General features: G+C 39.8%; 1 protein-coding gene across 3 annotated transcripts; it reads left to right on the top strand.

The window, feature by feature from the left end:
* Positions 1–1,018: 1,018 nt before the first annotated feature.
* On the top strand, positions 1,019–4,593 carry USP51 (ubiquitin specific peptidase 51). Of its 3 annotated transcripts, none has more exons than XM_032850721.1 (2): positions 1,019–1,100; positions 1,984–4,593. In XM_032850721.1, exon 2 carries the CDS (start codon positions 2,033–2,035, stop codon positions 4,139–4,141), a length of 2,109 nt encoding a protein of 702 aa, XP_032706612.1. In that variant the 5' UTR covers positions 1,019–1,100; positions 1,984–2,032; the 3' UTR covers positions 4,142–4,593. The 3 variants fall into 3 exon arrangements, with proteins under 3 accessions (XP_032706612.1, XP_032706611.1, XP_032706610.1); XM_032850720.1 differs by lacking the exon at positions 1,019–1,100 and adding an exon at positions 1,109–1,355; XM_032850719.1 differs by lacking the exon at positions 1,019–1,100 and adding an exon at positions 1,680–1,808.
* Positions 4,594–22,550: the final 17,957 nt, after the last annotated feature.

Genomic DNA, 22,550 nt, shown 5'->3' on the forward strand with positions numbered 1-22,550 from the left:
AACTGAATCCTAATCCCGAGGTTTAGAAAGGAGGTGAATGACTGTTCCAGTGAGATTAAATGTAGCATTAAACATATTCACTGATGAGCAGGAATATCCTTGGGATTGGACAGGAAGCGCAAGAAGTCCTGCAGATAGCAGCATTCATGGGTGTTGTGGCCTTAGATGCTGTGTCTGTTAAAGAGAAGGAAAAATCTCCTGGGCTATGAACTCACAGAAGACACAAAGCATTTTATTCTGTATTTCTCATAGCAAAACCTGGCACAGTAAGACAGTTATGGGATCCATGTACACTTGTTGAGTGGGTGTTCCTATACATGAAATGTTTAGGAGGGACAGTCTGGTGAACTGAGCAATAACTCTGAGAGAATTTGGAAAGACAGAAGTGTTGTCTTTTTCTCTACTCTAAGTACCATGCATTGTGCTACAGGCAGATTTTAAGAACCGAGAAACAGATATGAAAGAAACAGGTGCCACAAAGATCCTTTACATATATTATGATTTAGTGTTCGTAATAGGTTAGGATTATTATTCCTACTTTTGTTTAATAGAGGACACAACCAAGGCTCAGGGAGGTTAGATGTTTTATCTGAGCTCACACAGCTAATGAGTGCTTGGACTCTCCTATCTGAATCTGAAGCTTCTACTAATGCTTCCTGTCACCACATTCCAGAATAATATTCCTCTCTCCACTTAACTCCCAGAGATCAGATTTTGACGGGTCCCTGAGGGATTTGTGCCAGAGAGTTGCCATCCTTGCAACCACCCAACCCGCATTCCAATGAATCTTTTTTCTGCGAAGTGCTGGCCAGCAGCCAGGTGAGACCAGAACCTCCATTTCAGGGGCTTTCCCTAGAATCTGTCGCTGTGGTTACCTCCAGTAGAACCTGTTTCAAGAAGAGGTCTGACCAAGCAGGACAGCGGTAACATTCATCACTGCAGGAGAGCAGTCCGGGGCTGGGGGCCACACGTCGAGAGGGGAGGGGCCAAGGGGCGGCCCCCTTGTGAACAGTCTTCAGAGGTCAGGAGAGAACGTTGGCTGAGGAGCGCCTGTACTGCAGCAGCTGCTGACGTTCTGTATCACGCGCCTGTGGGCCAAGGTAACCTAGACCTTTAAGCAAACAGCGGGGCCAGGGCCGTTGCAGGAACTGAGACGGGAAAGAAAGGGCAGGGACTTTGGGGGTCGCATACTGAAGACAGGGGCGGTGAACGCGTGGAGGGCATGAGGAGTCCGAATTCTCCGAGGAATAGGGAATGAAGGTACTGAAACAAGAAGCGAAGTGTGAGGAGGAACACAAGCGCGAAAAGAGCGTGAGAGGGCGCGAGAGCTTGGCTAACCAAAAGTGAGCTTGAAGGTAGGGGCAAGGGGAGAACACACCCTGCCCCAGCAGCATAGGTAAGGTGGGAGTAAGAGGACAGTTTCTTTCCCTGAGCCCATTTTGCATAGATGTTCCCCTTTTAGCCATTTTTAAGGTAAAATGTTGGCCTCAGTTTTTTGTTTGTTTGGTTTTGGTTTGTTTTTTGTTTTTGTATTTTTTTGTTGTTGGGTTTTTGTTTGTTTTGTTTGATTTGGTTTGGTTTTGGGTTTTTGTTTTTTAAGAATGTAAAGGAAGAACGTCAGAGGAAGCTGTACTAAGGCGAGGCTGCGCAGGGCGCAGAAAAGGCCGTCAGAGGGTGGCGCCTTTTTAAAGATTACATTTTCACCCTAAAGCTCAGGCCGTACCATCCTCCTCCCCCGTTTTCCTCCCTCTGTCAGCCTCCTATTCCCCAGCCCCACTCCTGGCACGATCGGATCGCCTTTAAACCAGGTAACCGCCTAGGTCTCCACAGCAGCTCTGAGAGCTCCAGAGTGGAGGGGGTGGGGCTCGCAGCGGCCTCTTGCTGAGTTCAAGGTGGGAGGGGGCCCAGGGGCGCTAATGGCGCACCGCGGCCATGACGGTGGCCAGATCATTCACAGAAATCCCTGTCTCATTCCATCTACAGTCGCAGCTCCATTCCAGACGCCCTTCTTCTCAGGCCGGGCGGTGAGCTGATGGCCCAAGTTCGGGACTTGCCCTCCGGCTCTTTGGTCCGCTGGAGCTCGGGAGGTGGGGGAGGAGCCTCTCCCGAGGAGGCGGCTGAAAAGGCGGGGGAAATGGAGAAGGAGGCGGTGGGGGCGGCAAAAGCGTGTTCAGGCCAGGGAGCTGAGGAGATGAAGCTGGAGCCGTTGCAAGAGCATAAGCCTCCTCCTGAGAACCTGACGTGGAGTGACAGCGGCGGCGATAAGAACGTGTTCCCTTCAACTCCCCCTCGCTGTTACAGCAGCTCCTCGCCCCTCTGCCCGCGCCGTAAGCCCCGTCCTCGGCCCCAACCCCGGGCCGGCTCCCGAGGCCCGCCTGGGCTCTCGGCCCCACCCCAGCCTCCATCCCATCCTCCCCCTCCGCCTCTGACCCGACCCCAGCCCTGGCGCAGACCGCGGCGTAGATCCAAGCAGGGGTCTAGGCCCCAGAGGCTACAAGGCTGTTTTAGTGACCTAGGTGGCTCTGGGGATCCAGGTGGTTTAGGGGACTGGTTGCTGGAGGTGGAGTTTGGTCAGGGTCCTACAGGCTGCTCTCATGTGGAGAGCTTTAAAGTGGCTAAGAATTGGCGGAAGAACCTGAGGTTGATTTATCAGCGTTTCATATGGAGTGGGACCCCAGAAGCTAGAAAACGTAAGGCAAAGTCGTGTATCTGTCATGTATGTAGTACCCATATGAACAGACTACACTCCTGTCTTTCCTGTGTCTTTTTTGGCTGCTTTACTGAGAAACATATTCACAAACATGCAGAAACAAAACAGCACAATTTAGCTGTAGACCTCTACCATGGGGTTATATATTGCTTTATGTGTAAGGATTATGTATATGACAAAGATATGGAACGAATTGCCAAAGAAACAAAAGAGAAAAATGAGAAATTACTAACTCCCACCTCAACAGATGTTTCTCAACAACAGTGTATGACATCAGGTGTTGAAGAGAAGCATTCAAACTGTGAGTCAAAGGAGCAGGAGCCAAAATTGGTGAAACCCAAGAAAAAGAGGAGAAAAAAGTCAGTCTATACCATAGGCCTAAGGGGTCTAATCAATCTAGGGAACACATGCTTTATGAATTGTATTGTCCAGGCACTTACCCATATTCCTCTATTGAAAGATTTCTTTCTCTCTGACAAGCATAAATGTATAATGACAAGCCCCAGTTTGTGTCTTGTCTGTGAAATGTCTTCTCTTTTTCATGCTATGTACTCTGGGAGCCGAACTCCTCACATTCCCTATAAGTTATTGCATCTAATATGGATTCATGCAGAACACTTAGCAGGGTACAGGCAGCAGGATGCCCATGAGTTCCTCATTGCAATATTAGATGTGCTGCATAGACACAGCAAAGATGACAGCGTTGTGCAGGAGGCCAATAACCCCAACTGTTGTAACTGCATCATAGACCAGATATTTACAGGTGGCTTGCAGTCAGATGTCACATGTCAAGCTTGCCATAGTGTCTCTACCACAATAGACCCATGCTGGGATATCAGTTTGGACTTGCCCGGCTCTTGTGCCACATTCGGTTCCCAGAGTCCAGAGAGAGCTGACAGCACAGTGAGTAGGGATGACCACATACCAGGAATCCCCTCACTCACAGACTGCCTACAGTGGTTTACAAGGCCAGAGTACCTAGGAAGCAGTTCCAAAATCAAATGCAGTACTTGTCAAAGCTATCAGGAATCTACCAAACAACTTACAATAAAGAAATTACCTATTGTGGCCTGTTTTCATCTCAAGAGATTTGAACATGTAGGTAAACAGAGGCGAAAGATTAATACTTTTATCTCCTTTCCCTTGGAGCTGGACATGACTCCGTTTTTGGCCTCCACTAAGGAGAGCAGAATGAAAGAAGGTCAGCCACCAACAGACTGTACATCCAACGAGAATAAGTATTCCTTGTTTGCAGTGATTAATCACCATGGAACTTTGGAAAGTGGACACTACACCAGCTTTATCCGACAACAAAAGGACCAATGGTTTAGCTGTGATGATGCCATCATCACCAAGGCTACCATTGAGGACTTACTGTACAGTGAAGGGTATTTACTCTTCTATCACAAACAGGGTCTAGAGAAAGATTAGTCTTGCAAGACCATTTCCCAGAAAAAAAGTGAAAGAAATAAATATGCCAGGTTCCTGAAGTGACACACAAACCTACCTGGAATGGACAATGGCAACAGCACCTATATGACAAGTAGCAACTTGATATGAAAAACTTATTTTATAGGTGGCTTATGGGTCTGTAAGCGGGAAAATACTAACTAGTGACCATTCAGCCTTAAGAAATGGGAGGAGGGAGAAGAGGTTGAAAATGGTCACATAAAGCACAATTAAGTGAACAGAATGCTTTAGGTGGGAAGAGTGGGAATGGAGATGTTCTGCCAGCGCTATATGTCATTTGTTTCTACAAAAATACCATGAGCAATCAGGGAGTAGTCCTACATTAACAAAAAGCTTCACAATTTGTGTTCTAGCTGTGGCTGATTAGTCAAATAGTTTTTAAAAAGAATATTGTAAAGAGATTTTTAAAAAGTCTTAAAACAGTTCGAAAGGAAAAAAAAACTTTATTTTAAAAAATGTTTTAAATGTTGAAAGAATTTAAGTTAAATAAAAGAAATGTTTCAAAATTTGCAAGTTTTTTAATTTAAAATTTCAGAATGGTTAATAAAATAAGGCTTTAAAAGAAATTTTAGAAATTCTTAGTTTACAAAAGGTAAAATGAATAAAAGAAGGACAAAGATAAAAAATAAAAGTTTACAAAAAAGTTAAAGTGAAAGAAAGTTTTAAAAGGGGAAGGGAGCTCTTAAAAGTCTAAATAAAATGTTAACATAAATAACTCTTTAAATTAGACCATAAAATACTTGTATTGAAAAATGAGATGTTAGAAAAATTCATGAATAGTTTAAGAAATAAAATTTCCAAAAATATAGACTGGAATAAAAATTCAAATTTAGGGGCACCTGGGTGGCTCAGTGGGTTAAAGCCTCTGCCTTCAGGTCAGGTCATGATCCCAGGATCCTGGGATCCAGCCCTGCAACGGGCTCTCTGCTCAGCAGGGAGCCTGCTTCCCCCTCTCTCTCTGCCTGCCTCTCTGCCTGCTTCTGATCTCTGTCTGTCAAATAAATAAAATCTTAAAAAAAAAAGAAAAAAAATTCAAATTTAAGTTTACGGAAAAGTTTTAAAGGAAAAAATTTAGAACAATTCAACACAAAAAGAATTTGTTTAATTTTTTTTAATTTTAAGAATTTTGAAAAGGAAAAGTAAAAAGAAAAATAAAGAATTTTAGGATATATAAATAACTTTAAGGAAGTCCAATTTAAGAGATTTAAATAAGGGCTAAATATTTAAGCAAAAAGGATAAAAAATTTAAAAATTCAAAGAAAAGCATTTAAATAAAAATTAAAAAATTAAATTAAGAACATTTAAGTAGAAAAAATGTTAAAATTAAAAAACTTAAATGATTTTATTTTTAATTTAAACATTAAAATACATATAGGTATGAAAACTAAAAGGAGATAGGAATAACAAGACAAAAAGGCCTGTTAATATTTTTGTTTGAGTTTTACGTTGATACATAAATAGAATTTGGGAAAAAAAAAAAAGTCCTAACCATCATTTTACTACTCAATTGTGAGATGAGTGGAGGGCTGGAACTTTAGCCCACCTCTTTTCAGGTTCCACACCCCATCTGATTTCCTAAAGAGCTGTTTCTTAGGAAGAATCAACAGCATCTGAGAAAGATGAAAATAGTAGGGACTCTCTCCCATTTAGAACTCCATTATTCATACAAATTCTTTGTTACTAAAAAGTGGTTCTTGACAATTTAGTGGCTTAGGAATATTAGATCACAACTTAAGTTCTGGCTTTGATGTTCAAGCCCCATGGCCTTATTGAGGAAGTGGCAGGGACCCATATCTGAAGAGATCCCACCCTCTCTTCCACTTCCCTCTCCATAGGGAAACAAGATCTTTAAATTTCTATAGTAAAGCTATGGGTTTGTGCTTGATAATCTTACTCATTCCTTTACTCCCTCTCTTTTTTCCTTATTCCATCATTCATACCTGGTTCCCTGAACTGCTTATTTACCTCCATCCCTGAGTCCCAGCCTGTAGAGCTCCTTCTTTGACTGTTTACCTGGTGGCTTCTATTCCTCCTTCAAGACCCAACTCACAGATGACTTCTCTGGAGCCTTTTCTGAATGCTGTAGGCAGGTATAAATTGGAAAATTGTTTCTTCCTCACGCCTATATCCCTGTCTCTGTGCCTCAAAGTACTTTGTCTGTACCTCAGTAATATTCTACTGTGATTCTACTGGAGCTTTGTGATTGTCTCTGCCCCTCTGCACCAAGCATTCTGAGAACAGGGGGCCAAGCCTTATTCATTTCTGTGTTAATAAATGTTTGTTGAATGTGAGGATGAGTTCAGTTATTTGCTGTATTAATATGATCTCACCTATTTTATCCATCAAGCCTTCACTAAGTGTCCTGTGCTATAATACAGTGTGATCAGGGTTGTGTTTTCCTCAAACACAGTGTGTGAAATGCTACTCACCTGCAGGGGATGGCTTAAGAAAGGAGGTGCTCAGTGAGGAAATAACCAGGTTGTGTGGAGCGAATACAAGGTACAATGCAAGGAAAAGAACAAAGTGTGAGAGTTGGTAGTCATGAAAGACTGGATGGTGAGGGAGCAGAAGCTGAAGATGAGGCTGGGCTTTGTGGTATATGTGTGGCAACACTGTTCCTCACCAGTGTCCCTGAGATCCCCACAGTGTCTCTTACCTTATGATTGTGTACCACACCTCTCTGTGGTGTACTGTAGTAGTTTACCTTCCCAGGAGACTGTGTACCTCACCATTCCACACTTTTATATCACATGGCACACCATGATTGTGACAAGGGAGTGATGTCTGGTGGCTGTATTTAGTGGGGGGTTGTAGTCTGCTTAGCAGTCTAGCCCTTCCCCCATTCCTTGTGGTTCTGCTGGGGCTATTGACTGCCTTGCGGTGCTCCTCTCACTCCTCCGCAGAGTGAGCATGTCCCACAGGCTAGGCCAGATTGGAATTCTCAATTTCTCCACTCCTCCACCCACACCTGTCCCACAGAAGCAATTCTGAGGATGGCTATTGGACCCAAGCAAGTCCAATAAGAGTCCATTGTTAAATTGAATATATGTAGACACTGGGAGAAAGAAGTGTCTTGCTCCCCTTCCATGCTGAAGTCTCTAGACTAGAATGACATTAATCTGAGAATTTTAGGGGTTGATATTCATACCATGAGGAGAAAAATAGAATTAGAGATAGGGAGAAAGAGCCTGGAGAGTATCATTTGAAACTTGTGGATCCAGATGTTCCTGAAGTCCCAAAGTTCCTACCTGTCTGAGCCAATAAAGTCCTTTGTTTTGCTTAAGCTAGTTTGAGTTGGGATCCTGTCACTTGTAGCCAAGTGTTTTGAACATATTCGATATGCTGTATGGTTAGTTGGGTGTATCCTGTTCCTAGGGCCACAAACAGAGAGAAGAAAGAAGGAAGAGAATGGCGACCTTAAATGAACTCTGACATAGAAGATTGAGAGACCAGAGTGGGTCCCCGCATGTCTTTCACTCAGCTACTGACCTGTGCTAGCCTTCAAACCTTACTCACAGCAATGATGTGGTATTCCCAATTAAAGAGAGAATAAGGCAATCATGTGTCATGAGTACCATGAATAGATAGGGCAGGCAGTATGGTGACTGCTTTACCTCTATTATCTCACTGAATTGGCACAGCAATCCTGGAATATAATCATTACTGAACATATTTCACAGATTGGGAAAGTGAGACTCAGAATGGAAAAGAGGTTTGCTTAAGTTTACTTTACTGTTTTGAGTAGTGGGGCCAGTATTCAAAGCCAGTTCCCCAAAGCTTGTGCATATTCCATTATAATTCATTACAGGTAATTCAAACTTTTTTTTTTTTGTTTTGTTTTGCTTTTACTGATGTTGCTATGGAAGACACAGCAGACCAAAATAGCACAGAAGGCAGATAGCCTTTAATAAACCTGGATGCAGATAACCTGGAACTTGGAGAGTAATCTAACAACTGATAACACAAAATTGCCCATGCTACAGGTGAATATGTCTCTGTGACAGTAGTTGGTTAGGATGGTCACATCAGGCTAAATGACTTTCCTAAGGATACCCAGAATGGATGAGGCCAAAATCCTACTCCATTACTAGACACACAGTTTCACTCAATGCCATATCCTTGCCTTTTTACTGTCTGTGAAACTTTCAGCTCTCTCTAGTTATACCAGGTTTCCTTTCTAGCTTCCATACTGTGACCAATACCTTGTGAATCACCTTCACTACTGACCTTTCCCCTGGTCTTTCCAGAGTGCCCACAATGCCAGTTCCTCAACTGTAGATCCTTCCCACCTGCCTATTGTGGAGGCACTTGCCTATTAGGAACTGGTTCCTTGGTGGCCCAATACTGACTTGCAATGTCCAATTCTGTTTCTACACTATTTTCAGTTCCTTATCTTTATTCCTTCTAAACATACAATTGTATCTACTCTGGGCCAGGGCTGGAACTATGTGTCTGTAAATTCCTCGGGCCAATCACACTATATGGTAGTTTCTTAATATGCTGGCTAAATGAATGCATGAATGAATAAAAAAATGAATTCCATCCTACAGTCAGCTTTAGTAGTTGACTTTATATCTTATTTTTTCTGAGGTCAAAATACTCATAAGAGTGCCTGATTTACCTATGCCACCCACACCAACACATTTCTATTTTCATCCATCCACCACACCTTCACTTTAGTTTTAGAGAAGGAATCCTGCTTTCTTTTGGATGCTATACTACTAGCCTCCTCTGACCCATTCCTGACAGCCAAGAGGCCTCCCATACTTTACCCTGTATTCTAGCAACTGCCGTGTTTTCTCTAGACATAATACTCAGCAACTAGACATCCTACATTTTCTACAATGGTTCTTCAAAAAGTTTTCCCCATTATTCCCATAAGATATAAGGAGTGTTCCTCAATTCCCAGTGCTTCTTCCTAGAGTGTATATTGTCACCAGCAGAGACCAAACAGTCTGTTGTAAGGTCCTGACTTGGGGTTCATGTTTAAAACAAAAATTCATAACCTTCACATGATCCTGGTGTCTGTGGTATTACTTCTGTTCTTCCTTTCACTGTCAAGCTCTTCCGCCTGTGCTTATCTTACATCATTGCCACTTACTCACCTCCTACATCACCTTTAGTTCCCCACATAGCTTCTGCCTGTACCACTATTAAAACTACTCCTGGTTAAGTACAAAGTGACTTATTTTTTCACAGTTCTTTGTTTTGCTATTTTATCCCATTTGTTAAGGAGATATATGATAATTAAAGAGAGTGGAACAACAAACACAGAATATTTGATGTTAAAACTTTCCTTGCAAAACTAGGTCATGATTTTGTCATGTTGGCAACCACTCAGGGTAAATTGCCTTTTTCTTACACCAGGAGAGAATAGCAAATCTGTAAAAGGGATTCAGGCTAGGGGTGGAGCAAGTGAAGCTGAGGTAGAGAAAATACATTTTTAGAAAACTAGATTGTATTTTTTTTTAAGATTTTATTTATTTGACACAGAGATCACAAGTGGGCAGAGAGGCAAGCAGAGAGAGAGAGAAGAGGAAGCAGGCTCCCTGCAGAGCAGAGAGCCCGATGCGGGACTCGATTCCAGGACCCTGATATCATGACCTGAGCTGAAGGCAGAGGCTTAACCCACTGAGCCACCCAGGTGCCCCAGATTGTATTTTAAATGTACCGGAGGAGTTGGTGTTTTTAAGGACAGGTGTAAAGAATACTTTGTGTATGCCTTATTAAGAATCTAATCATGCCTTAATTGATCTGTTTTTAGAATGGTATACTTAAAAAGAGACACACGTGTATTCTACTTCCAAACTTATCATTTAAAGCTTTTTTTCTTGCCACACCTCTGATACAGAATTAAATTGACCTGCAATTTCCATTTCTCTGTGATGGGGGAGGTGTGATGAGGTAGGACTAGGCAGGAGGAGAAAATAACTTTGGGACCAGACTTAAATTGAAATCACATCCCAGATCTACCACTTACTATTAGGTGACACTGAGCCAGTAACGGAACCTTGTGCTCAGCCCTCTACTGGGAGGCCTAAATGCAATGTTGTTTACAAGGCATTTGGTAGAAAGCAGGGCACACAGTTAAATAAAGATAATTTTTTGGTCCCACTATTCAGTGTCCAAATATTCTTTTTGTCCCCAAGGTATTTTTAGAAATGATAACTGCAATCTCTCTGGAAGTTCATTTTCACGCAGATAACAAGGATATCACCTAAGTGGACTTCTTTTTTTTTTTTTTAAAGATTTTATTTATTTATTTATTTATTTGACAGACAGAGATCACAGGTAGGCAGAGAGGCAGGCAGAGAGAGGAAGGGAAGCAGGCTCCCTGCTGAGCAGAGAGCCTGATGCGGGGCTCGATCCCAGGACTCTGGAATCATGAGCTGAGCCGAAGGCAGAGGCTTTAACCCACTGAGCCACCCAGGCGCCCCCTAAGTGGACTTCTTTATGTAAATCCTCCTTGGCCAGATCTCTCCTTACATCACTGAGCTTTTCTTCTGTGCTATAGTCACCCCAACGGAGTCTGTCTTATTGTCAGCTCTACTTGACAAAGGAATATAAGAATTGAGATGTCTTTCCCAAACTCACATAGTAATTAAGAAGGAGAAGTGGGGCACAGAGTACTAAGTTTAGGCCCTTAACCATCAGGTTTTACTGCAACCCAGGAACAATTTGATTCCTCAACTTGTGCTGGAATAACAACCAGGGAATACTCTAAATCCATGAAATTTATGGACTTCTAGAATCTAAGAGTTGGAAGGATCCCTAAAGAGCCTTTAGCTGTCAGGTTTCTCACTGTTAAGGATACACTGGCTTAGAGAAGAGATGGAGTGATTTGTTCAAGGTCATACAGGGGACTGGTGGCAGAAACAGGAGCAGAACTGAGGTCCTGAGATTTTCTTATTCCATGTCAGGCCTTCTGACTGCCAAGTTTCTCTGTAAGTATTCTATCTCCATTGTATTTGCCATCTCAGAATCTACATTCTGCTATGGTGGGTTAGGTCCCTAAAGATAACAGTGCCCAGAGAGATCAGTAAATAGGTGACTCTGGCTTTTGCCAACAGAATTATTTTCAAAGACACAAGTATAACAAGGGCATTGGAAACCTGCCCATAATTCTGGTCTCAGAGAGCTAGCAAGCAGCAGAGGAATTGTGACTGGACTGGGCAATGAATGGAGCTATATGGTTGGTATTGGGTGAATGACCTGATATGCAGGGCAACATCCAGTCCTGGGTAGGTTGATGGAAATGGCATAGTTGAGTAATTCTTGATTATTGTCTTATTTGAGATACGAGAAATCTTTTAATTTACCAGTTTGGGGGTGGGTCTTGATTCTTTATACATAATGAAATACAGCCTTTGGGGAAGATGCTTGTCTTACAGGGCTCTTCTTACGCTAGTAAGCTGGAGAAACCCTCCAGCTCATCCCCACACTGTAGACCCAGGCCTTCAAAGAATGGTATTTAGTCCCGAAGCCTGGATCACCCCCACCATTGAAGAATGGTCAATGCTTGGATCAAACAAGCAAACTTATTTGTGGAAGAGGCACAGTTTACTGAAGAAAAATGAGAAAAAAAAAGCCTCTCAAATGCAGTCAAGTTCTCACCTATATGTTTACCTGCTCCCCTATTACCAGCACTTCCTGGTCCTCATAATATGGGGCATATTATAATTGTCTGGGAGTCCAGTGAGGTGTTCTTAGGTAAATTATATATCATCTTTGACTCACTTTGCCCAGGTAGGAAAAGAGATGATTTGTTTGGATTGTCCCCAAAGTTCCTTACAAGGTTTAAAACACTGTGAGTTATTAGCAGCTCTTACCTATAAACTCATGGCAACTTAGCAAGAATTCTAAGAAAAAATAAAATATGGCATAATAGTTGTTTAAAAATAAAAATTGTCTTATATTTTAATGACTGCATAAGATTTTTGGCCTTGATAGTTTTAACCAGTTCCTTAAATATTTCAGTTATTTCTTATTTTTTTGTCATTGTAATCAATGCTGCAAAGACTATGTTGTACAACATCATTTCACACATCTATACTTCTATCAGTAGAAGCTCCTGGAAATTTATTCAAAAGCTGTTCCCTTTACGTCTACTGGATGCTAGGCTGAGGACTGACTGAGACAATTTTGCTCCCTACCATCAAGGAGCTCACAGTTCAGCAGGGGAGACAGATATGTCACCAGACAGATTTAGCCAGGAAAGGACGGGAATAGTATGGGCGTAGCAGAGGAGAGGCACTAACCAGAAAAATTAGAGTAATGCTGCATAAGTAACTTTTTATTTCTGACATGATAGCAGGGAATTCTCTCTGGATCACCCTTATTCCTCTGTCCCTGGTGCCTGGCATAGGGTTTGGCATAACAGGAGGCTCAGTGAGCATTTTGGGAAGGAATGACTAGGCCTTCAGTTCTAGCACTGAGATTGGATGCTGGTCCCAACATCTCTCTTGACTTGCTTTGTGAATGTGGGCACATCACACAAATATGGGCCCCTTTCTGGACCTTTCTTCCTTCATCAGTTACATGAAAGTTGCCATAGGCATAAAAGAGTAACTTGGTAATTAACATCACAGGCTCTGGATTCAAACTTGGGTTTTCATCCTGAGGATCCATCACTGGCTGTGTAACATTAAACAGGTTACTTAAACATACTCTGTCTTGAATTCCTTATCTATAAAATAAGGCTGATAATCATAGTAACACCTCACTTTTAGAGTTATGGAGAAAATTCAATGAGTAATAAATATTAAGTGCTCAGAACAGAGTCTGCTACATAGTAAAAGCTAAATATATGTAAGCTCTGTTCTTCTTTCAAAACACAAGCTTATTTTTATCTAAGTATCTTTGCATGTTACTCTCCCTGGATCAGTCTTCTCCCATATTTTGCCTTTTTTAAATTTTTTTTTATTATGTTACATTAGCCACCAAACAGTACATCATTAGTTTTTGATGCGCCTTTTCTTCCCTAAGCACCCATCTAAGGTAGCAAAATCTTTTCAATCTGTTTTCCTTTTCCTGAATTTTTTTGCATTCTTCTTTTCTTTATTACCCACTTTATAATATATATTTATGTCATGTCTCTTTCAGTAGAATCAAAGTGGCCCAAGGGAAGGGAGGTTTCCTTTTTTGCTTACTGTCATGTCTTTGGTGTCTAGAAGAAAGCTTGACACATATTAAACCTTGAGAATTATTTGTTGACTACATGGAAAAGTAGCTTGATGAAGTGGTTACCATTATCTTCCCCATTTTACAAGCAAGGTGAAGTCATTCGCTATTGTCACAAGCAATAGATGATGGAGCCATCTGACACAAGAACCCATTCTCAAGTCAGAATTATTTTCTTTTTGCACATGATGTAAATGTTAGATGCAAATGGTCCTCAGAAATTATAGCTAAAAGTTGAAATTGCTAAACACACACATTTCACATTTAACAGTCATGCCCTGTTAGGTTAGTGGATAAGTAAAATTTACAGTCATCAATCATGAACAATTTGAACAATCACCACCATGAGTTCTGTACAGTCATGCATTTGAAATAATAGAAAATTCAAAAATACTTCTTCTGAGTGTTCAAAGAATAGATGAAAAAGAACTCCAAAAATATCAGAATTTTGAGTATCTACTCTATAATAACAGATCATAATTTTCAGCCATGAAATATTAATGGAACTTCAAAGATGGTGTGTCTATCTTTACAATTTAGACTCACAGTCTTTCTTATAAAACTTGTCTTCTGAAATGAAAAGACAACTCAAAAAATCTTACAAATCACAAAATAAACTTTTGGGTGGCAAATTTTCCTAGGTTGCTATCCTTGGAAATGACATGAAAGTGGAGACATGAAAGCACAATTTAATAAATAGTGATATATATGTATGTTATTACTTTAACACAAGGTATGAAAGATAGACGTTTACTTTCAATGGCATATTATTATGGCTTTTTTTCCTGTTTCAGAAATACTATTGTTTAAACAAAACAACAATAGAACTAGTTAACAGTGGCAAGTAGTAAGAATTAATACTAGGGAAAATTACATAATATGTATAAAAGTATAATTATACTTTTATAATGCTTCTTTCCTCTAATACAGCAATTTATTTTAACTCTTTTAAAAAAACTTTATTGCAAACTGGTGCAGCCACTCTGTAAAACAGTATGGAGGTTCCTCAAAAAGTTAAAAATAGAACTACCCAATGATTCAGCAATAGCACTGCTAAGTATTTATCCAAATGATACAAAAATACTGATTAAAGGGGGCACATGCACCCCGATGTTTATAGCAGCATTATCAATAATAGCCAAATTATAGAAAGAGACCAAATGTCCATCAGCTGATGAATGGATAAAGAAGATATTGTATGTGTGCATGTATGTGTATGTGTATGTGTATATGTATGTGTATGTGTATGTCTATATATATGTATTTAATTAAGTCAGAGAAAGATAATATATGATTCCGCTCATATGTGGAATTTAAGAAACAAAGCAGATGAACATAGGGGAAGGGGGAGAAAAGGGAAGAAAACTGTAAGAGACTCTGAATTATAGAGAGGGTTGATGGAGGGGTGGTGGATGGGGAATGGGCTAAATGGGTGATGAGTATTAAGGAGGGCACTTGTGATGAGCACTGGGTGTTGTTAAGTGATGAATCAATAAATTCTATTCCTAAAACTAATATTATACTATATGTTAACTAACTAGAATTTTTTTAAATTTGAAACAAAAATAATAAAAATAAAAACTTTATTCAATTTTTAAATTTTGTTGGCTATACTGTTTATTCTTAACCTGCATAATTGTTAGATTGTATTGAAAGAGAATGCAAATAAAGCAGGACTAATTATGCAGATATTACCTAAATTTAGTGAAAAAAAAATTAACTTGCTTCATTGTCCCACAATATGGTATTTTTACTCTGTTTCATTTTCAATGGATTTTTCCCTAAACTGCCTGCAGCCTTCAGGACATCCTTTTCTTTTTCCCTCTTTTATATAGTGGTTGAACAACATACAATGAAACTTAAAATTTACTTTGACTTGCAACTCTGCTCTTATGAAGCCACCATGAAACTGATTCCTAGTGTGTCAGTCCAGTGTAATGGCAACAATGTCCTCTCAAAAAAAACCATTTAAACAAGGATTTTACTTGCTAGTAATAGCAGATTTTTGATTTGTAGAAATTGGTTTCTGTATCCAGTAATGTCTATCCACTTTATATTTTAGACTTGTTTTGTCAATCATGTTTTTCACATAAATAAGTTCATCCTATAGGCTGCCCATGTCTAAAATGTCCAGAATTTCCAAACACTCTGAAGTGCATTAAATGTCTTCATAAGTAAAATTATATTTGCTCAGGAAAGATGTTTTAAAGCTCTGAAGAAGTTTTGAACTTTCAGATTTGAAGTTGGATTCCATGTAAATTACTTTTTTAGTAAAGAGGTCAAGAAAGTTCTGTTAAACTTGGCTGCCCTTTGCTGGTGGCTCTTTAAAAATTTCTTCTTAGTCTTATTTCTGAAAAAAAAGAGTCATTTTTATAGCTAATTGCGATTTTGTTGCAAATTACACATAACATTGAACAAATCAGGTGCAATCAGTCAATACTTTTCTAGGCTCCTTATGATCTCTTCAAACTTTTTTGAAGAAACAGCATATTTCTGCTTTACTGAAGTCCATTCTCCATTCTCATCTTCAGTGTACTCCCAAATATGAAAAGGACATTCTTCTTGTTCCACACTTTGAAAATATGATTTTTATGGGTAGGTAGACACTTTAGCATCTTCCCTATGATTGGCATCAATGACAGTCTTTATATAGAACCATGTCTCATTAAAATCTCATTACATGCTTCTGCATGATTTGAGAAAATTAAAAAGTAACTACACATTTTATTTCATAAGCTTCAAAATAAGGTAAGAAAATCACACTTTTTTAAAATCAGTGTTGTGAACAAATTGTGTGGAACATTTAGCAAGTAAGATCATTTTACATTCTTTGATAAGAATTTAGTAGACTTACTGTGTGGTGACTAACATAACAAAATTTAAAAAAAAAGAATTTAGTAGACTGAATAGAATTGTGAAACTTTACATTCTCCCTATCTTTGCAATATGCAGATATAAAAGCAAAATCTAGTTTGTATTTGGACAATGTATCAGCAATCATTGACATCTGTCTGATTTTAGTAAAATCTTCATAGGATTCAAGGAGACTGTGAAACTCCATTGTTCAAATTAAAGTAAGTAAGAGCTAAGGGGAGTATTTTATTATTTTTTGCTGTAAATTGAGACATTACTTGACATAGTGTAGAAAGAATGATTGTTGGTAAGATCTGACAGAATTAGCTCTCCACTATAAGGATTCAACACATCTAGATCAAACGTTCCTCTTTTGTTCATTGATGTTTTCATTACAATCTTGGAGTCAGAATATGTAACTTTACTCAGTTTTATAGAGAGGTGATGGAAAGGAAACAATAGTGTGTGTTGATTCAGAATAGTATGCCCAAGATAGCTCAGCAGTCTGTGTTTACAAGCGGACATTGTTGTCTTCTGGGAGAGTATATTGAAGAATAATGGGCATACAACATTGTATTAGTTTCATGTGTACAACACAGTGATTATACATACACGCACACATATATTCTATCAAATGTTCACGACAATAAGTCTAGTTACTATTTCTCACTGTCAGCATGCCAAAGTTGTTACAATATTATTGACTATATTTTGGGGAGGTATTTTATCACTTCCAAATACCCAATCCACCATGGCTGACATAAAATTCCTTTCTCCATTATGTGTAATATGTTCTGTTTTACTCATTTCCTTCTCTAATCTAATGGTGAGGGATCTTCAATCTGTCATTAAAATAATACTGGATGTTATATGCAAACAATGAATCATGGAACACTACATCAAAAACTAATGTACTGTATAGTGACTAACAAAATGTAATAAAAATAATACAAAAGGCCTTATTTCAGGTTATTTGGTATTATAATCATTCTCATTTTCATTATCTGCATACTTACACAACATGATCCCAGATTCACAACATTGAAAGTTAAATTAACACTATATCAATGCATCATTGCACACATAACAACAGTTAGTGAACACACTAAATAAACACAGATTATAAACACTCATAATTTAAAAACTGTGTAAGTTGTACATTTTTTTTGATACTTTGGTCATTTCTTCTTTCTGTCACTGCAGTCATGCTGCAGAGAATACACTCGTACAGCATCATTTCACACATCTTTGTGTCTATCAGTGGGACAAATACCTGGAAATTTATTCAATAGCCATTCCCTAAGTGTTTCCTGAGTGCCAGGCTAGGGACTCAATGCTCAGGATGACAACATGCTTAAGTTGCACTCTCAAGTCACATTGCACAAGGTGATGCAAAATGCATGATCACTATTGTGAACCTCAAATTATGGTTGTCAATATCAACGGTTAGGGGACAAAAGAGTCACAACAAAGAGGAAAGGCTGTAATCCATGTGGTGTCCATTTGACACTAAAAGCACTGTCACCTTCAGCCTTAATTGTGGGGGCCACCATAAGAGTTCAATACTCCCCCACCCCAACCTTTTGCATCCAAATGTGAAAACCCGGACTTTTTATGTTCTAGAGAGAGGTTTTCCAGGACACAGGGATTTTAGTGCTAGAATTGGGATAGTCCTGAGCCAACCAGTCAGTTGGTAACCTTTCCATTGTTTCTCAGCATTTTCTTTTTTTCCTTTCCTTTTCCTTCCTTTCCTTTTCTTTCTCTTTTCTTTTCCTTCCCTTTTCTTTTGCCTTCCCTTCCCTTCCCTTCCCTTCCCTTCCTTTCCCTTCCCTTCATTTCCCTTCCCTTCGTTCAGCTTAACACTTCACCCAAAGTGGGGGTTGAACACAGGACCCTGAGATCAAGAGTCTCATGCTCTACTGACAGAGCCAACCAAGTGCCCCCACCCCTCTAGTGTTTCAACTGGAAAAGCTCTGTAAAATTTTACTTAAAATATGAAATTTGGGGGGCACCTGGATGGCTCAGTGGGTTAAGCCTCTGCCTTTGGCCCAGGTCATGATCTCAGGGTCCTGGGATCGAGCCCTGCATCGGGCTCTCTGCTCGGCAGGGAGCCTGCTTCCCTTGCTCTCTCTCTGCCTGCCTCTCCTCTTACTTGTGATCTCTCTCTGTCAAATAAATAAAAGCTTTAAAAAATATGAAATTTGGAAGGGACACTATATGAAATAATTTATCAAACTTTATTATCTGTGCTTGAGAGAATGGAGTGAGTGAGACAATACTCAGATAAAAATGTATTGGAATTTGGAAAGATGTTACCAGTGTAAAGCTAGGGAGCAAGTCTGGGATTTTAGCCAACCTGTCAGATCATTTCCCAAATGTTTTACTTAGGTGAAAGGTCATCATGTTCAATGATCTCTGGCTGGTCCACAAAATGATGTAAAGTAAATGTGTGGAAGTCTTTTCCCAATAAACTTTACATTTACCACCTTACTGCAAATAGCCAACAGAAAGAATTAACGTTCTGAAAAACTAGAGATTGAAATAATGAAAATAGGAAGAATATGTGGACCTCGACAGGCTCCCTGTAGTGAGAAAGCTACAAAAAAGCTTAGAAATCATATCAAGCAATGTATATACACTTTAGTAGAAGTTGGCTGTCAAGCTACATCTTCTATTTTGTGTTAAAAAGTTTTATCATCAGTAGGTTATTCAAGGGACAAAAAGGGAGTATATTTAAAATTTCCATTTCTATACTGATGCATGTATTGATTTAAATGACTATAGCATTTGTAAATTATTTTTGAATATTACCTTTGCATGTGTGTGGCCTCAAGTTTTCTTTCTCAGGCAGGCTTTCATTCAGAGGTGAAAAGGGTTCTGGAAATCAGGATAGATTCTCTTCCGCTCTCAGTTTCTTCCCTGATTCTTCATCAGGATTTATTCTATTGCAGGTCCATTTTTAATGGTCTTGAGTGCCCAGGAGCAGGGGTTGGCCCACTCTATGAGCTGGATGGTAAGAAGGGCAAGTAACTCCAGCATTGAGTGGTGACCCAAACCATCCTCTTTCCCTCTCCTCCTGCCAGCCCCCATCTCAGAGTTTGCCAGTGACTGAGACTTGGGGCACCTTCTGTCTGCCTTCAGAGACAATCAGACCTATGGAGATCAAACGCTCTGGGTTTTCAGGGACAGGTCTGATTACATCTAATTTTGTCATTTTGAAAACCGCAGTCTGATTAGTGTGTGGGCAAATGTGATTCAATTTTTATACCCTTATGAGGATTCATATGCCTACGTTCACAAACCAAAGTCAAGTAAAAAAAAAAAAAATCAGGACAGAAAATCCTATTTTTGGTATGATCTTAGCCATCTAAAACATGCATATGCACAGACTACAAGAGGGGAGCAAATATATTACAATACAATGAGGTAACGTTTGACTTTCTTTCCTCTTTCTTTGTTTCCACAAATTGTTGTCATGTGCCTATGTTATATGTTAGATAAAAGATAAGAAAATAATAACAGCTTCTTTCAAAGCACATTTCTCTATTTTTGTTTTTAGAATGTAGTTTCTGTAGAATGGGACAGCTTCTCACCTCCCCTTTCCAGCAAGAACCCATCTCATGTACACACAGGCCCATGCCCATGCACACGCACACACACCCACCCACACACATTTGGGAACTTGTCTCAGTTAGCATCCTGTTCTACCACCAGCACAGCAATGAACAGAGGTACGATACTTGGTGGAGAACTATGGAAAGATTGCCACCCCCTGTCCCAGGGTAATGGATCCCCAGAGACAGAAGATCCCTTAGGCACAGGTTCCTAAAGAGTGCAGGATTCCCTCGCTATATTGCTGTTGCATTGCAGATGGTGTTGACTTTGGTTAAGAGATGTGTCCTTGGTTCTAACCCCTAAAAACCTCTCTGTACCTCAGTTATTTTCTCTACCAAGCTTACATATAAGAGAGTTAGTAATTCCTGTCACCTGGTCTCTTCTAGGTAAGAAAATTTCAAGCATACCACCCTCAGTATTCTTACCAGCTGTGCATATTACTGCATACGAAATTTCTTTACATGTCCTTCAACAAGAATAGAAAAAAGGCGATTTCTCTAAAATAAAATGTGTTTAAGAAATCAAGAAGACACCCCCTCCTTTCAGAGTTCTTTCTCTGGGCAAATAAACATTGTTTAAAATTGTAGAGCTATTCCCAGCACCATTTGTTTAAGGATGGCGTACATCTGCCAGAATCTGCAATTGCCACAATGTCTATAAATATGTGACTGATATTTCATGGGCATTTTTCATATTTCATTTCCCACAAATGTGACTATTTCTAATTTTTTTGTCCCTCATCTCTTACCCCTCCACGTTACCCTCAGCAATCCAAGCGTTTCATGTTTTTATTTTAACCTTTTATTATGGAAAATTGCAAACACGTAAAAGCAGAAAATAGTACAATGCACTCCCTGTGCCCATTAAGTTCAAGAGTCATCAACTTCAACAATCATTAACTTTCTTCAATTCTTGTTTCATCTATCCCCCATCATACTTAAAAAAAAAAGTTGTTTTGTTTTGCTTCTCTGGAGTACTGTTAAGAAAAATGTGGACATCAATTCATTTTATCCAGAAATATACTTTAATAGGTAAGGACCAGTTTCAGCAGAACCACAGCACAACACCATACCCAAGAAAATTACCAAGCCTAACTTAGCATCATCTCTTACCCAATAACTTTTGCATTTCCCCAATTGTCTCATCAGACTTGTATTTATACATGATTTATGCATTTATACACTTTGTTTGCTCAAATTAGGGTCTGAAAAGTCCCACACTTTGCATATGGTTAATATGTGGCCTAGTCTTTTAATGTTTTACATTTCCCCCTCATCTTGTCCATGCCATTTATTTGTTGAAGAACATATAAGCTGCTCACTTTCTTGCAAGGACTGGAGAAACAAAGGGGTCCTGGTTTAGAAGCCCAGCTGGGGCATAATGGCAGTCATAGCATTCCTGGTCCTTGAGCCAGAGGGTCGGGCCTGGGCATGTTTAGGGTCATTCCTTCCTTCTTTTTTTCTACTAGAAAACAAAAATGCTTCGTTAAACTGCTTAATATGTGTTACTTTCATAGTGGAAAAATAGAGATGTAAATAAAAACAAAGGACCCTTAGTCAGACCATGTGCCCTGGTTTTTATTGTCATTGTGGAATGGGTACATATTCCACATTCCATTCATAGGAATTAGGGGCTCATCTCTCCCCATCAATTTTGGACCCACAGACATACACCTCAGTTCTGGGAACTGTCTCCGTCAGTTACTTTCCATCCTTACAAGTAGCACACTGGAAGAAGAGTGGTAAATCTTGGCAGGATCCTTGGAAAGGTTGCTCTCTTCTGCCCAAAAGGGAAGATTCTTAAACATGGCCATGCATATCCCCAGAAAATAAAAGCCCCTTGGACCCACTCCATTCAGATCTTACTAGGTTCTCCAAGGAACAGTAGTAGAAATTGGAGACTAGTGCATCAGCTATCATGTTCACTTCTGCGTGAACTGCCATTACCTCTTGTTTTATATGCAAGAAAGGAGCAGTCCCACCTTGACACTTCTTATCTAAGTAGGATCAGTAGAGGTAAGAGAAGCCAGGGGTAGTGTGCATGATGGTCTCACCATCTTCTGCTCACAGGATTGAATAAGCTCCGGAAGTAAAGTTGTATAATGGCAATACTAGTTTGAAACAATAAATGTAAGTATCTGCCATTGTTCTTGCAAAAATAATTCACTTTCCAGTAGTCGTAATGGTCCTGGTGTGGGGAAAAGTGTACAAATCCCCTTGAGGAAAAGGATGGTATGATACAGGATAATTAGAAAGAAGAAGCAAATGAAAGTGTTTCTTTCTCTGAAGAAGTGAGGGAAGGAGAGGTGAGTGAAGGAGAGAGGGAAGTAAGGATGGAGGGAAGGAGAGAGTGACGGAGAGAGAGAGAGAGAGAGAGAGAGATAATAATAATAGTAGTTAGATATGTGTGTCCTATCTTCTTCTGAAAAATCCCGTAAGTGGTGGTATTAGATGGGTGGGAGAGCTGGATATAGAGGCAGCAGGTGCCAACAACTCTGGAGCCAGCATGAGTGTTGGAAGACAAAAGCTTTATTGTAGTCTGTGAAGACACTTCACTCAGAGTGGATATGGAGAGATCAGACCCATGTGTACACTTCTAAAACTTCCTCAGCTCCCATTTGCTTTGGAAGAGATTAAGACTATTTCACCAGCCTTCTGGAAGGGGACAGAAGACAGCTGAACGTTGTTGAACACATCAGAGTGACTCTAACTGAGGTGAGGGG

Source organism: Lontra canadensis, unplaced genomic scaffold (genome assembly GCF_010015895.1).
Source record: "Lontra canadensis isolate GAN:19392208 unplaced genomic scaffold, GSC_riverotter_1.0 scaffold732, whole genome shotgun sequence".
Taxonomy (NCBI): domain Eukaryota; kingdom Metazoa; phylum Chordata; class Mammalia; order Carnivora; family Mustelidae; genus Lontra; species Lontra canadensis.